The sequence below is a fragment of the Episyrphus balteatus genome, chromosome 1 (assembly GCF_945859705.1).
Source record: "Episyrphus balteatus chromosome 1, idEpiBalt1.1, whole genome shotgun sequence".
Taxonomy (NCBI): Eukaryota; Metazoa; Arthropoda; class Insecta; order Diptera; family Syrphidae; genus Episyrphus; species Episyrphus balteatus.
The window spans coordinates 61,177,079-61,191,847 of NC_079134.1; the positions used below are offsets into that span (position 1 = coordinate 61,177,079).

The 14,769-nt window shown below is 35.5% G+C and overlaps 1 protein-coding gene across 1 annotated transcript; it reads left to right on the forward strand.

Annotated features, from left to right (window-relative positions):
* Positions 1-355: 355 nt before the first annotated feature.
* Positions 356-14,276, forward strand: LOC129913041 (uncharacterized protein K02A2.6-like). The gene is made up of 2 exons (XM_055991403.1): positions 356-6,406; positions 6,541-14,276. Exon 2 carries the CDS (start codon positions 7,078-7,080, stop codon positions 8,857-8,859), a length of 1,782 nt encoding a protein of 593 aa, XP_055847378.1. The 5' UTR covers positions 356-6,406; positions 6,541-7,077; the 3' UTR covers positions 8,860-14,276.
* The last annotated feature ends 493 nt before the right edge of the window (positions 14,277-14,769 follow it).

Consider the following 14,769-nt stretch of genomic DNA (forward strand, 5'->3'; position numbering starts at 1 on the left):
CGCTTTTCTGGGTTAAATAATCCTGCAGGCGAATAATGAGGTCATTTTTCGATCCAGCAGTAGGAAGACCACGTTTAGTTTATTCCGCCTTCAGCTCAGTCAAACTTAACTGATTTAATGTCTTACCCATTTTAACTTTTTTAAGTGAGCACTTTTACTTATTTCAAAATGTTTTATTGTTAAAACACACGCGCACTTTTTATTTTATTCGCGAAATTATCTGATTCGCACAAATAAATAAGTTTTATTCCACTTTTCTGACACCAATGTAATGTTTTATTCCGGGTTCACAATAAAACTTATTTAATTTCCACTTATATTTCCGTTCAAATAAGAACACTTTTTATTTCAACTCAATTTACTTTTATTATTCGCTCAAACAAACACACTTTTAAATCACTTTATTTACTACTAACAATTCGCAACACTTTATTTCACTTTGTACTGTACTCTTTCACTTTCAAGGTTAAACTGTATCCGGTCGGTGTCTACGTTGCCCTTTTATACCGGAATCTCGAGACTCGAGAACGTCCTCGAAGGCTCTCGTCCCTGCCTCTCGAAACTTCCTTTCCAGGAAGGGGCACTTCATACTTCCAGTCTAGTGGGATATTTTTAGATGTGTTCAGTGGGATATTTTTAGATGTGTTCAGTGGGATATTTTGAGATGTGTTCAGTGGAATATTTTCTTAATTACTAAAGGTCCGTTCACATTTCTACCTTTGCAGTAGTAGGTAGTGTGTTCAGGCTTTTATCTTAAAAGTAGTTCAGTAATTCATCGTTACAATATATAATTTAAAGGCTTTCAATACTTTATAAGACTTATGTCCTACATTGTAAGCAATTTTGAAATAAATAAATATGATAATATGAAAATATATGACCACGCGCGTCCTCTAACATTACGTCTAGCTCGAGGACGAAACCCTAAATTTACCAAGGCCTACATCGCGCTATTCATTTGTTTCTCAACAAAGAGGGTCAAAGGCTATACATATAGAGTTGGTTAGTGACCTCTCTTCAAACGCCTTTATCGCTGCATTTGATCGTGGTAAACCGTCGGAAATTTGGAGCGATAATGGAACAAATTTCCATGTAGCTAATCGGTGTCTCAACGAAATGTTCCAGCTACTTCTGAGTCAGCAGCACAACGATATCATCATTGATCATCTTTCCAAAGACAAAATTTCGTGGAAAAGGAAATTTATCCCCCCTTCTCCACTTCACTTTGGTGGACTGTGGGAGGCGGGGGTGAAATCTACAAAACTTCACTTGAATCGAGTAATCAAGGATCATCGGCTGACCTATGAGGAGATGTTTACGCTGCTCACACAAATCGAGGCACTTTTAAATTTTCGACCTATGTGGCCAACATCGGATATGGATCCAATGCATCCTTTTGTCTCTGATCAAAACATTTTTACTAATTGGTCTCTTTTACAGTCTCTCAAACAAGGTTTTTGGAAACAGTGGCATTCTGAATATTTAAATTCGTTGCAACAACGTCCAATATGGCAAGGTGTCAAACCCGATCTCAAACCTGGCGATTGAGTCATGTTAAAAGATTCAAATCTTCCACCAGCTAAATGGGTACTTGAACGAGTGAAGGATGTCCATCCAAGCAAAGATACACGAGTACAAGTTGCCACTATTACCACACAAACCAAACTGGAGACTATGTCAGACCAATCGTTAAAATCTCACCATTACCTTTTTCTGAAAGAACTGGTTCTTTCAGGACCGGCTAGATGTTTTATATTCATCGTTAAATTACTGTTTATTATTGTTTGAATTCATTAATTTATCAATTTGCTTTAATTCAAAATATTTTTGCTATATGTGCCACTTGGCACAATTTGCAAAATCAAATGTTTACCTAACGGCCTATGCCTAATTTTTTTTATTTGCATTGATGCTAATATTAACGTTTCTATTCCCTTTTTTGTTATTTGTTACTTAGTCAGCTATTACACGGAGCCTCAAGAGGCTTGACTCTTTTTTCGAATTTTCTTTTGATAACACTGGTTAACAAGGGTTTTGTTGCCGAAACACCGAAGGTTTTCGATATGCTGAACTTGAATCCGAAGTCAGAAAAAATTGATCAGCTCCCGTTTTTTGCAATATTACCGTTAGAAAATGCAAAAACATGTTTTTTGACTACTTCGGACCTTATTCTTTAATATAAGGAAAATTGTTAGAAGATATTTAGTAACGATTTCTATAAGAACCATTTTCCTTCTTTCAAGAACTTTTTGTTATTGCTTATATAAAAGAATAAGGTCCGAAGTAGGATTTTCTAACGGCAATATTTCAAAAACGGGAGCTGATCAATTTTTTTTTACTTCGGATTCGAGTTCAGCACACCGAAAACCTTTAGAAAAGTATATTTTTGTTCCGGCAACAAAAAAAAGTTTAATTTTGTTAACCAGTGTAATCATTCTGTGAGGCGCGTACTATAAGACGATGCCTCTTGAGTCGAGGACTCAAATTTGTGATTTCTCCTTTGATTAAAAATTTGTTGTTGTATTGCACCAAGAAGTAAAAAGAAATTAAACGGAATGTTGAAAAAAGAAAAAGTGGAAAAAGAAACGTCAAAAAAGAGTCTCAGAATTTCGACCCACGACTCTCCGGTCGGATAATTTTTGTTTTATCTTTTTTCTCTTTTGCACTCATTAGTTTTGAAAAGAGGTGCGCCTCTTGAGGTTTCGTGTAATAGCTGACTTACACAATTACATATGCAAATAATTTTGCAGTTGTCAATTATCTTGAACTAAAATCTTTCTCTTTCGATAATCAACCACCGAGGTAACAACTTCTTGTAATATTCGCTAATAAATTGTTCAACCCATTATCTATTCGAATGTTTTTTTTCCTTCGTCGTTCGCTTCAAATTAATTATTGTCAAATTACCTACTTAGATTCCTGGTGTGATTAAAATACATCTTTTATTAAATATAAAGAATTGATAAATATTATTTTTGAACATGACTATTGTTGTGCTGCTATCATCTTTAAAAACGGCATGGTGCGGCAAGTAAAAACATTTGCTATAATTCGTATTTACCTCATTATCAGGGATTTCTTCCATATGACCTAGGCTCAAATACTCTTCTATAAAGCTTATGTATTTATCCTTTAAATACTGACTAGATGCGATGCGACGTTCAGTAGAATAGAAACGATTTAACGCGACATTGAGGCTATTGCCAAAATCTATAGCCTTTTCGGATTTAAACGGTAAGTGAACCATGTACCTACCATCAGACAAACGAGATAGATTTCTTGCAAATATGTCTTCTGCAAGTTGATCGTCAATTGACAGAGTATACTTAAAGTTGACTTCTTCTAGACGCCAAAAACGCTCGAGGTCAAACGAAGTTGAAATGTTTAATGATATGTGGAATGAATTGACACCTTCAGTGTTAATGGTATCTATGTTTCCACAGACAACCCAGCCGAAAATTGTTGGCGCAAGATCAGGCATTCCTTGCACCACGTTCTGCAGCACCATTGATTATGCTGAATAATTTATCAGCACCGATGAGCACATCAATGTGACCAGGAATATTAAACTGCGGATCAGCCAACGTAGGTATACGAACCGAACGATTGAGGTTTTAGAAAACGACGTCGGCAATAAAGAAGTTAGTCCTGTGTATAGCGAGAATGAAGTTTGAGGCTAACGATTCCATTTGTAACACCTGCTGGTGTTGCTGCGATACCTGTGATGGGTATTTGTGCTTTCTTGCGAACCAATCCTAATCTCTGAACCGTTTGCTCAGTTACGAAAGAAACTTCAGATCACGAGTCTAGCAATAGTCACATTCATGCTTGAACCTAAGTTGACCCGCAGCTAATCCCCCGAAATCGGTGGGTTAGGTTCCTGAACCGAGGTGACCCACGTTTGTACAACTGGCACTAAGCTACCTATGAGCAAAGCGAGATTGGCGAAGTTGTTGTGCTAAGAGAATTCGGCGATATAGGATTGGTCGAGGAAGTACCAGGAAAAGAAGACGAAGAGTTACACATGATCTGGAGAGAGCGTTTTCGGAGATTGTGGGTGAACCAGTGAGTGATGACGCGCGTGACAAGTTGGGCAACGAAATTTGGAATGGCATTTCTGCGAAGAACAACCAGAACGAAGACAATTAAATCATATTGAATTTTTGGTATTTAGAGCCTTTGAATTTTCTTTAACAAAAGAACGACGTGTAATGGTGTCAAGCGAAAGAAAATGTGGGTATTGGTTCAATGAATGATCTGCTTTGCACTTTGGACAACTTGTAGTAGTTTCCACGAAATGAGACTGAACGAACTTTGGATTCTGCACACGAGATTGAGTAGTCGGACGGGAAAACAATTGTGCAAATGTCCCATACACCACTCTGAAATGTCCCATCACCTCAAAGCAAAAAAATGAATTACCTCACACCTCACCACAAAAACTAAAAAATATCTCTTTACTCTTTCGTCTCCAGAAAAAAACTTATTCGTATTTCTCTCTGTCTCTTCTCATGATGATGAGCAGATGAGGAATGAAATTGAGTGTATGAGGAAAAGGAAAATCATGAATGTACCGCGCCACGAAATGTGTGTACATAATGTATGTGTATGAAGAAATGCATGAAGAGTAAAGAGTACCAATGTTTTAAAATGAAAAATAAATAAATGTATGAGGTTTTGTGTTATGGGACATTCGAAGTAGGTACGTATTTTGAGGGGAGAAAATTAGAAGTAATGAGGAGGAGGACGTGACGTTTGTTTTTTTTTTTTTAAAGAAAACGAGGAGGACATACGACAATGTACTAAAATGAAACCAATAATAAAAATATGAAAAAGAGAAGAATGAAAAGAAAGAAAGGAAAGAAAAGAAAGAAAAAAAAAAGATAAGAAAGAAAAGAAAGAAAAAAAAGAAAAAGAAGAATAAGAAAGAGTTGAAAATTGAATGAGGTTTGTTATTGTTATTTTTAATTTTTTTTTTTTTTGTAATCGAAATTGTCCACTAAAATTGGTTTGTCCCATGGGACATTTGAGGTGGGACAATGTACCACCTCATTTCGAAAAATGAGTACCTCATACAAACTCATTTTAAATTCGTGTCCTACCCATCACTATTTTCGATCCGCTTGCGAATGCAAGGTGATCGTTGTGCCTTCGGGGACAAATTCGAAGAAAATATAAAAGATCAAATTATAGAAAATTGCAAATCTACCGCTTTACGTCGTGAGCTTCTCAAACGAGGAGATCCAGTTTGGGTAAAATTTTGCGGACAGCAAAAATATTTGAGACCGTAAGCGAGCAGGAGAAATCGTTCCCTGGCGAACCAACACCAAAGGCCCAGGTTGAAGACGTTCACCAAATTCAAACAAAACCGTGGGTAAACCAAAGTCAATTGAACGATACTAAAAAGCTTGAGTGCAATCGGTGCGGTTACAATGGTCATTTCGCAAGTGATCCCAAATGTCCAGCAAAAGGGAATTCTTGTGCAAAGTGTGGTGGGCGAGACCATTTTGCCAAAAAGTGCCGATCAACCAAACGGATCCGTCAGATTGACTAGAAGGACGATCCAAAACAACCGATTGCCAAGAAAATGGCAATGTCAAAAGAGCAGCACGATGTAATCGGGAAAACTGAAAATACTGTGAAGCACATTTCCTCTCATGAATATGTTTTCAATGTGACCACTGCAGATGATGGTAGTGATATATTGTGTCAAATTGGTGGGGTCAAAGTTCGTGGAATTATTGACTCGGGCTCAAAATATAATTTGTTGAGCCAGACAATTTGGGAAGATTTAAAATCAAAAGGTGTTGTAGTGGCAAACCAAAAAAGGAAACCGAGAAAGTGTTTAAGGCCTATGGTCTATGGAGGACACGAATTGCCTCAGCTCGGTGTATTTACGAGCGATATCAAAATAAAAGACCAAACCAAAACAAGTGATTTCTATGTCATTAAAGGTAACGGAAGTTTGCTAATAGGACTAGATACAGCCAAGGCCATGGGTATTCTTCAGATTGGGAGTGATGTTTGCAAAATTGACTCTATCAAGAATGAGCGATTGGGAACAATCAAAGGTATCGTTCTCGATATCCCAATCAAAACCGATGTGCATCCAGTTGTCCAACCCCACCATCGGATTCCAGTTGCTTTAGAAAAAGCAGTAGACGAAAAGATAACAAATTTATTGAGGCAAGGAGTTATAGAAAAAGTTAATCAACAATCAAAATGGGTTCAACCGGTTGTTGCTGTTCCGAAAGGGGATGACATCCGAATATGCATCGACATGCGTCGAGCAAACTGTGCTGTGGAGAGAGAAAACCATCCACTTCCAACAATCGAAGACTTCTTGCCACAGTTGGGCAACGCAACAGTTTTCAGTCGTTTGGACATTGAGAACGCATTTCATCAGGTGCAGTAAAATCTTAACCATTGTAATAAAAAAAAAAAAAAAAAGTTTTGAATAAAATTAATTAAACAAATTTTTTTAGTTTTCATATATGTTGGGTTGTAAAAATAAGTTTGATATATTATATGTAATTACAGGTTGCACTATCAGAAAAGTTACGAGAGATTACGACATTCATCACACGCAAAGGCTTGTTTCGCTACACCCGACTGATGTTTGGCATTACGTGTGCTCCAGAACTTTTCCAAAAGCTAATGGAGCAAATTCTCAGTGGGTGTGATGGATGTTTTAACTTCATCGATGACATTATTGTTTTCGGTGTAGATCAGAAGGAACATGATAGTCGTTTGGCATTTGTACAAAATGCTCTAAAGGTAAACGAAGTCACACTGAATAATGAAAAATGTCTTTACGGGGTCCATGAAATACGATTTCTTGGGCATGTTCTGTCGGCAAAGGGAATCACACCGGACGCAGATAAGCTAGAGGCTATTCGGAATTGCAGAGAACCAGTGACGGGAGAGGAAGTCAGAAGCTTCCTTGGCCTTGTGAATTATATTGGAAAATTTATTCCTAATCTGGCAACTATATCTGGTCCTCTTCGATTATTAACTAAGAAGGAACAAAGATTTTTCTAGGACGTTGAACAACTTGATGCAATTCTTAAGCTTAAAATGTGCATGTCAAACGAATTGATGTTAGGCTATTTTGACGTGAAAGATCGCACACAGTTGATCGTCGACGCAAGTCCGATTGGGTTGGGAGCGGTATTAATCCAGTTGAAAGAAAGCGATCCCAGAGTTATTTCATATGCAAGCAAAAGCCTTTCTGACATTGAAAAACGATATGCACAAACCGAAAAAGATCCTCTTGCATTGGTTTGGGGAACTGAGCGGTTTCATTATTATTTATATGGAAGAGAATTCGAATTGATCACGGATCATAAGCCATTGGAAATTATCTTCGGAAATAATTCACGGCCGTGTGCACGCAACGAACGATGGGTATTGCGATTGCAATCTTACAAATATAAAGTAATCTATCGACCTGGCAAATCAAATATTGCTGACCCAATTTCAAGGCTAGCGGTGATGGAAAAAGATCCTAGACATACATTTGACGACCATGCTGAACACTATGTAAATTGGGTGGTATCTCAAGCCGTTCCAGTTGCATTGAAGTTGGAGGAAATTAAATGCCAATCAGAGGTGGACGCTGTGATACAAGCGGTAAAAATAAGTTTGAATCAAAATCTATGGGCGGATGAGGCTGCGCCGTTCAAAGTTTTTGCTACAGAATTGTGCTTTGCTGGTGATATTCTTGTTCGGGGAAACAGAATCGTTATGCCTGAAAGCTTGAGAAAACAAACTCTTGACCTGGCTCATGAAGGCCATCCAGGCATGACACAAATGAAACAACGTCTTCGTTCTAAAGTTTGGTGGCCAAAGATAGATGTACAAGTTGATGCATACGTTAAGAATTGCCGTGGGTGCATGTTGGTTGCAGCTCCGGCTCCACCTGAACCAATGAAAAGAAGAGAATTGCCTAGCGAACCATGGCAGCATGTTGCAATAGATTTTATGGGACCACTGCCATCTGGCCATAATTTGCTGGTGGTGGTCGATTACTACAGTCGTTATGTTGAAATCGAGATAATGAAGAAAATTGATGCAGCTGAAACCATAAAGCGATTACAAGTCATATTTGCGAGATTTGAACTGCCTATATCGATCACGGCTGATAATGGACCCCAGTTTGACTGTGCGGAAATGAAGGATTTCTGTAAAGTACACAACTTCCACTTGAACAGTACAATTCCATACTGGCCGCAGCAGAACGGGGAAGTTGAGAGACAGAACCGAACTATATTGAAGCGTCTAATTATCAGCCAAAATACAGGCAGAAATTGGATGGAGGATTTAAACTATTTTTTGCTAATGTATCGCGCTACTCCGCACTCAACAACATTGAGATCGCCTGCAGAAATGTTGTTTGGTCACAACATACGTGACAAGCTCCCGAACATTCAGGCACCAATGGAAATCGACGAAGAAGTAGCTGACAGAGATAAAGAGATGAAAGAGAAAGGAAAGCAGTATTCCGACAAGCGACGTCACGCCAAAGAAAGCGACATTGAAGTAGGTGATGAAGTGTTGGCAAAATTAATGTGTAGAGTAAATAAACTCTCGCCTGTTTTTGAGCCCTCCACTTACAAAGTAATTGATAAGAAGGGTGGAGATGTGTTGATTGAATCCCTTGATTCGGGAAAAAAATATCGACGCAACATCTCTCATTTGCAGAAAATCAACAGCAACAATAGTGACGAAACGGATTCTCAATTTGATGCAACAGAGGCGACTGCAGCCTCCGATGTTGACATTGAACCGAGACAAACAGGACGCATAATCAAAAAGCCAATTCGATACACTTGTTTCGTTGAAGACTTCACTGACTGAATACTTTCAATTGGAATTAGGTTATGTCTTGATATTTTCTGAAAAAAAAAAAATATATTAAAAAAAAAAAAAAAAAATAGTTTGTTTTGTTTTGAAAACAAGAAAGTGATGTAGTATCTAGCCAAATAGCATTCTATGATTAATGTAATTTTATGCGAGTACCTGGCAACGCCGGCCGGTTAATTACATTCTACATATTATATGTTTGCATCAACCACGGAATCCATGAACAGTGTTGCCACTTCCAAACAAAATTTTCGCAGTAGATCCATAAAAAAAATGCAGTAGATTAAAAAAATTCGCAGTAGATTTTATTTAACAATCAAAATGTTGAACTAACAGTCAGAATACTTTTCTTATTACAACCAGTTTTTTTCACAAATCCAGGCTCTATCTGTTGGACCAAAAGCACTTTAATCAGTGTTAATCTTGGTGTTTTGCAGATTTTTAGAGCTGGTTTTGAGTTAAGAGCAGATTTTGTACATTTCAATACTACTTATTACAAAGGAAATGGTTTCTTATTTCCTTAAAACGCTTGGAATTTGATTTGAAGAAGTGCAGTAAATTTGATTAAGTGGCAGTAGATTTATTTTTTGCAAGAAATGCAGTAGATCTACTGCAATTGCAGCAAAGTGGCAACACTGTCCATGAAATAAGAAAACACTTGAATGTGAGATACCGAGAAGGACGGACCGGCCACATACTACAAGGAGTACCGCAGGGTTCTGTTTTGGGCCCACTTATTTTCATTATATATAAATGATATTATGGAAAATCTCTCATCTTCAGGGCTGCTATTTGCAAATGATCTGAAGCTGTACAGGACTATTTCCTGTGTAAGAGACTGTATTCTGCTTAAAAAAGATCTAGATGAGCTGTCACAATGGTGTGAATTAAATTCTCTTCCATTGAATACAAAAAAATGTAAAACGATGTCTTTTTCCCGTCAAAGAGATCCTAAAGTTTTTAACTATATATTAGACGGTATTGAATTGTCCAGAGTATATGAACAAAAGGATCTTGGAGTTGTGTTTGATTCCAAACTTTTATTTGATAAACACTACAATTTTATAACAAACAAGGCCGCAAAAAACATAGGTTTTATTTTTCGAACAGGGAAATTTTTTAAAAACCCACAAACATTTATAACGCTGTTTAATTCACTGGTTCGAAGCACTCTTGAATACGCATCTTCTGTTTGGAACCCTATTTAAAAACATACTCCGATCTCCGATAAAATTGAAAAAAAAAAACAAAAGAAATTTACCAGATATTTAGAATACAAAGTGTTAAGGCAACACTCGACTTATAATGAAAGGCTTAACCGGCTCAAAATGATTTCTTTGTTTCAACGCAGATGCCTTTTAGATGAACTATTTTTATATAAAATCATGTGTGGGAAAATAGATTGTCGATTTCTTTTGAGCAAATTAAACATTCACTGCCCAGTACGTTCAAGCCGCAATAATGCTACAACATTTTCAATCCCCTTTTACCGAACTAATTTACTCCTTAAATCACCAATAACACTGGTCAACAAGGTTTTTGCCACAAGAACCAAAATATACTTTTCTAGTAGTTTTTAGGGTGCTAAATCCAGTCTAAAGTCAGAAAAATTTGATTGGCCTTCGTTTTTGAAATATAACCGTTAGAAAATGTCAAAAAACGTAATTTTGGCTGTTTTCGAGGTTATGTTTTTATGTGGAGTAATTCATTATGAATAAATTTGTAACGGTGCCTATGAGAGCTATTTTTATTCTTTCAAAAAATGTTTAAATCTTTCCGATATCTCTTTTATTGCCCGAGATATTTAAAATTTAAGTAGAGGTCTTTGAATCACAAACAACACTGGCCAACGAAATTTAACTTTTTTTGCCACAAAAATTAAAATATACTTTTCTGAAGATTTTTGGGTTGCTGAACTCGAATCTGCAATCAGAAAAATTCTATTGGCCTTCGTTCTTGAAATATTACCGTTATAAAATGCAAAAAAGGTCTCTTTTATAAAGGTTATATTTCAAGAACGGAGGCTAATAGAATTTTTCCGATAGGGGATTTGAGTTCAGCAACTCAAAAACCTTCAGAAAAGTATATTTTGGTTCTTGTGGCAAAAATTTTGTGACCAGTGACTTAAACTTTAGATTAAGTTTAGTTTCTCTTTGGCTTATTAAATGAAACTTAAGATATCTCGAGCAATAAAAGAGATATCGGGAAAATTTAAACAGTTTTTGAAAGAAGAATATCTGTTCTTATATTAACCGTTACAAATTTGCTTAAAATGAACTACCCCACATAAAAACAGAACCTCGAAAACAGCCAAAATGACGTTTTTTAGCATTTTATAACGGCAATATTTCAAAGACGGAGGCCAATCAAATTTTTCTGACTTCAGACTGGATTTAGCACCCTAAAAACTACTAGAAAAGTATATTTTGGTTCCTGTGGCAAAAACCTTGTTGACCAGTGTTATTGGTGATTTAAGGAGTAAATTAGTTCGGTAAAAGGGGATTGAAAATGTTCGGAATCAGCACCTCAAAAACTACTAGAAAAGTATATTTTGGTTCTTGAGGCAAAAAAAAAGTTAAATTTTGTTGACCAGGAATAAACCCTATGAAATCTCTTGAAATCTCTAGTTATAACGATTTTCCGAAAGGTGGCCGGAAACTGGAGACGGCCGAAAACAGGCAACTCTAACCAATTCATTTTTGTTTTTTCTGAATTTTGTAAAACAATTTTAAAAAGTAAGCAATAAAGTCGGTTCACAGGAATGAAGGCTAAAACAATAATTGAGGATTGGCTGCAGCTGGAAGCTCGAAGGATTATTATACATATAACGGATTTCATTTGATGAAATTTCATGAAATATCCTGCCTTCGTATTGTTGTCTTTTTTGAATATGTAAAATAATTTTACAATAGAAATTTTACACTACTCAAGCAAACTTGCAGTGACCTTTTCAACTGATAAACATTTTTTTCCTTTTCGGTTACATTTTTTTTTTTTGCACCAATATTTCTAAAATAGGATACTTTTAGTAAATAAATTACACAAACGACAATTTCAAATCATTACATAAAAACAATTCAAGGCAAATAAAGCCTTGGTCTGCCAAAATGATACGAGTTTTGCTAATTTTGTTATTTCTATCTACTTTGAAATTTTTTCTCTCCTAAAAGCCCCACAGCAGCTCCAGTTGACATCAATTTTAGTTTTCAACCTATCAGGTACTAACTATGTATCAAAATAAATTTTAAAAAATTGAAATTTGGCATGAGCCCCCGCCTACTTACCTACTACACCTTAAAAGAAAATTCAAAACGAATTTGCTTCTAAATCTAATATTTAGTCCTTAAAAAAAAAGACATTATTAAAATTTGTATATTTTGAAAATCGTTTCGCTAAGGCTTCAGCCCACCAAGTCCCTCCCCACCCCTGGCTACGTGCCTGCTGACAATATTACCGTGTTTGAATACATAGTTCACTAAACTGAACTCGTATTATATATTCTCAACTGTTACAAAAAAAGGATAAAATTGACTCATCCCCTAGTAATACTAACCTGACGTTTTTTATCTAGTAATTGGAAAGGGAATATTTTTTTTAATGTAAGACACACCTTTTGACAACTTATTTATAAGAAAGGCAGAAGGATTGGCTGCTTGATAAAAACAGGAGAATTGGTCTCCCTTTAAAAAAAGAATATAGTTTGCTTCAGTTGAGTATTAGTCGCCTGTTAGTGGTATTCGTCGGAAAATCAAATTAAAGCTTTCCTATAAATGAAACGACAAAACTATTTGTACAGAAATTTTAATTCTTGTAAACCTTACCTATTGCATCACAAATGTATTTCAATACATAGATGTTAACTTTTTTTAAATTAAAAAATATAGTTAAATAAAAACGCGTATCTAAATATGTGAAAAAATCAATTTTATAAATTTTTGTGTGTCCCAAAACAATCCGTGAATTCATCATTTTTAAAATTTGTGTATGCCTCAATAATATTTCAATACCTACTTTTGAAATTTTTGTATGCCTTGCCTCAATAATATTTCAAGTCTCAAAATCAAGCCGAAAATGTTAGGGGGAAAACGGGAGGACAGTCCTCCTTTTCATTTTTTTGTCTCACTGTCCTCTTAAGCTTTTAAATGTCCTCCTTTTTCAAAATGAATACATTATATTCATTAAGATTTATCTATAATGACATTTATAATAAAATTTGTTTTATTGTTTGTTTTGATTCTCTTTCTCATTGTTAAATTAAATTGTGTATTGCTGATGATGAGGCGAAGTTGTACTGGAAATGCATTAGAATTAAATAAAATAAAATTTGACGAAGCAGATTACTTTTTTTTTAATTTTATTTTTGTAAACTATTGTGATCTCTTGCAGTTTAAATAGTTTTTTTTTTTTAATATTACGCGATCACAAGCTAAAAATTTTGTTAATTTCCTAACTTTGCTTGATTTTCGCCAAATAATTATATAGATGAAAACTCCAGATAATTATCCGGAGATTACTTTTGTCTCGATAGAAAATAGTAGTACTAGTACTATAATTGTTGTGTTATCGATAAAATTTATTCAGAAATATCAAAAGGGAAGGAACTGTTTTAACATAAACCTCTGGATTGCCGATGTATGCCCACCAGTAAAGGGCATGGTCCACTACCTTTAAATTGGTGTATTTTGTGGATTTTTATAGATTAGGTACCGTTAAAATTTTCTCAAAACACTTAGCAAAAAAAAAAAAAGGAAAATTCGTTTGGCATATAGAAAGGGGTGACGTGAAATAACGCCCTACGAAATAAGGCCGCATCGGCCCTTATTTCCATTTGTAATGGAAATAAGGCCCTGACAATGCTTGCGGCCTTATTTCCATTTCAACAACGAAATTAGGCCCGTCGGGCCTTATTTCGTTTTTTCTACTTGGAAGTAGAAAACAAGAACATCTGAACTTCCAAACTTCATTCTTTAAAAAAAAATTTAATTGTTATTTGAAGTTCAGAGGGTATAAACGTCAGATGAATAAGCGGGGATGCAGCCCCCTACAACGCCTTTCCCCCTTCCTAGGGCATATTATAGGATTTGGGTGGAGGCTAGGTTGAGTGAATTCAATATTTCTTTTAGTTTCCTAGAAACTTTAAAATTTTGAAGAAAATATGCTCACACCCAACCCAACACCCACCTTGAATCGGTGCAGGGAACTAACTTAAAAATTTTATCTGTTGTGCTTAATAATTCTACTTCTCCGTTATATTCCATCATTTATGGTGGGAAATAAGTTTATCCAAATGTGTGTCAAAATATTTCTCCCTTCAACTTGAAGAACAAAAATACATTTAGGAAATTCAAAATAAATAAAATTGAGTTATATACTTACTCGTAGTAACATAAGTAGATTCAATTTAATTCCAATGTTCAAATGCGAAGCGGAAAAAAATTTTTTTCCGCTTCGCATTTGAACATTGGAATTAAATTGAATCTACTTATGTTACTACGAGTAAGTATATAACTCAATTTTATTTATTTTGAATTTCCTAAATGTATTCTTGATTTTACTTATTTCTTAAAAGTTTGTACAAAAAAGCAAAAACTTTGTGAAGACCCGCGATTTCCCATTTTCATTTTTCAGTGCAGACTTTTGTAAAAAAATATGTGCCAAAGACACCTCATCTAATAAGATACAGTACTAAAAAGAAAAATTATTTTCCACCTCCCACTTCACCCAAAGATGAATTTCGTTCAAAAAAAAAAAATTGTTGTTCTTACATTCAGCGAGAACTAAATTCCCAAAAAAAGTGAAATTATTTCCTACTCTTAGTGAAGTAATGTCCCATAAGAAAGCCGCATCCCCCTCCCATATTCTTCTCACTTATCACTTATAGGTACTATGAACACGAAGCAAGAT

What these genes read in the sequence shown, in the direction of transcription:
- LOC129913041 (XM_055991403.1), top strand. Translation starts at nt 7,078, where the DNA reads ATGTGCATGTCAAACGAATTGATGTTAGGCTATTTTGACGTGAAAGAT.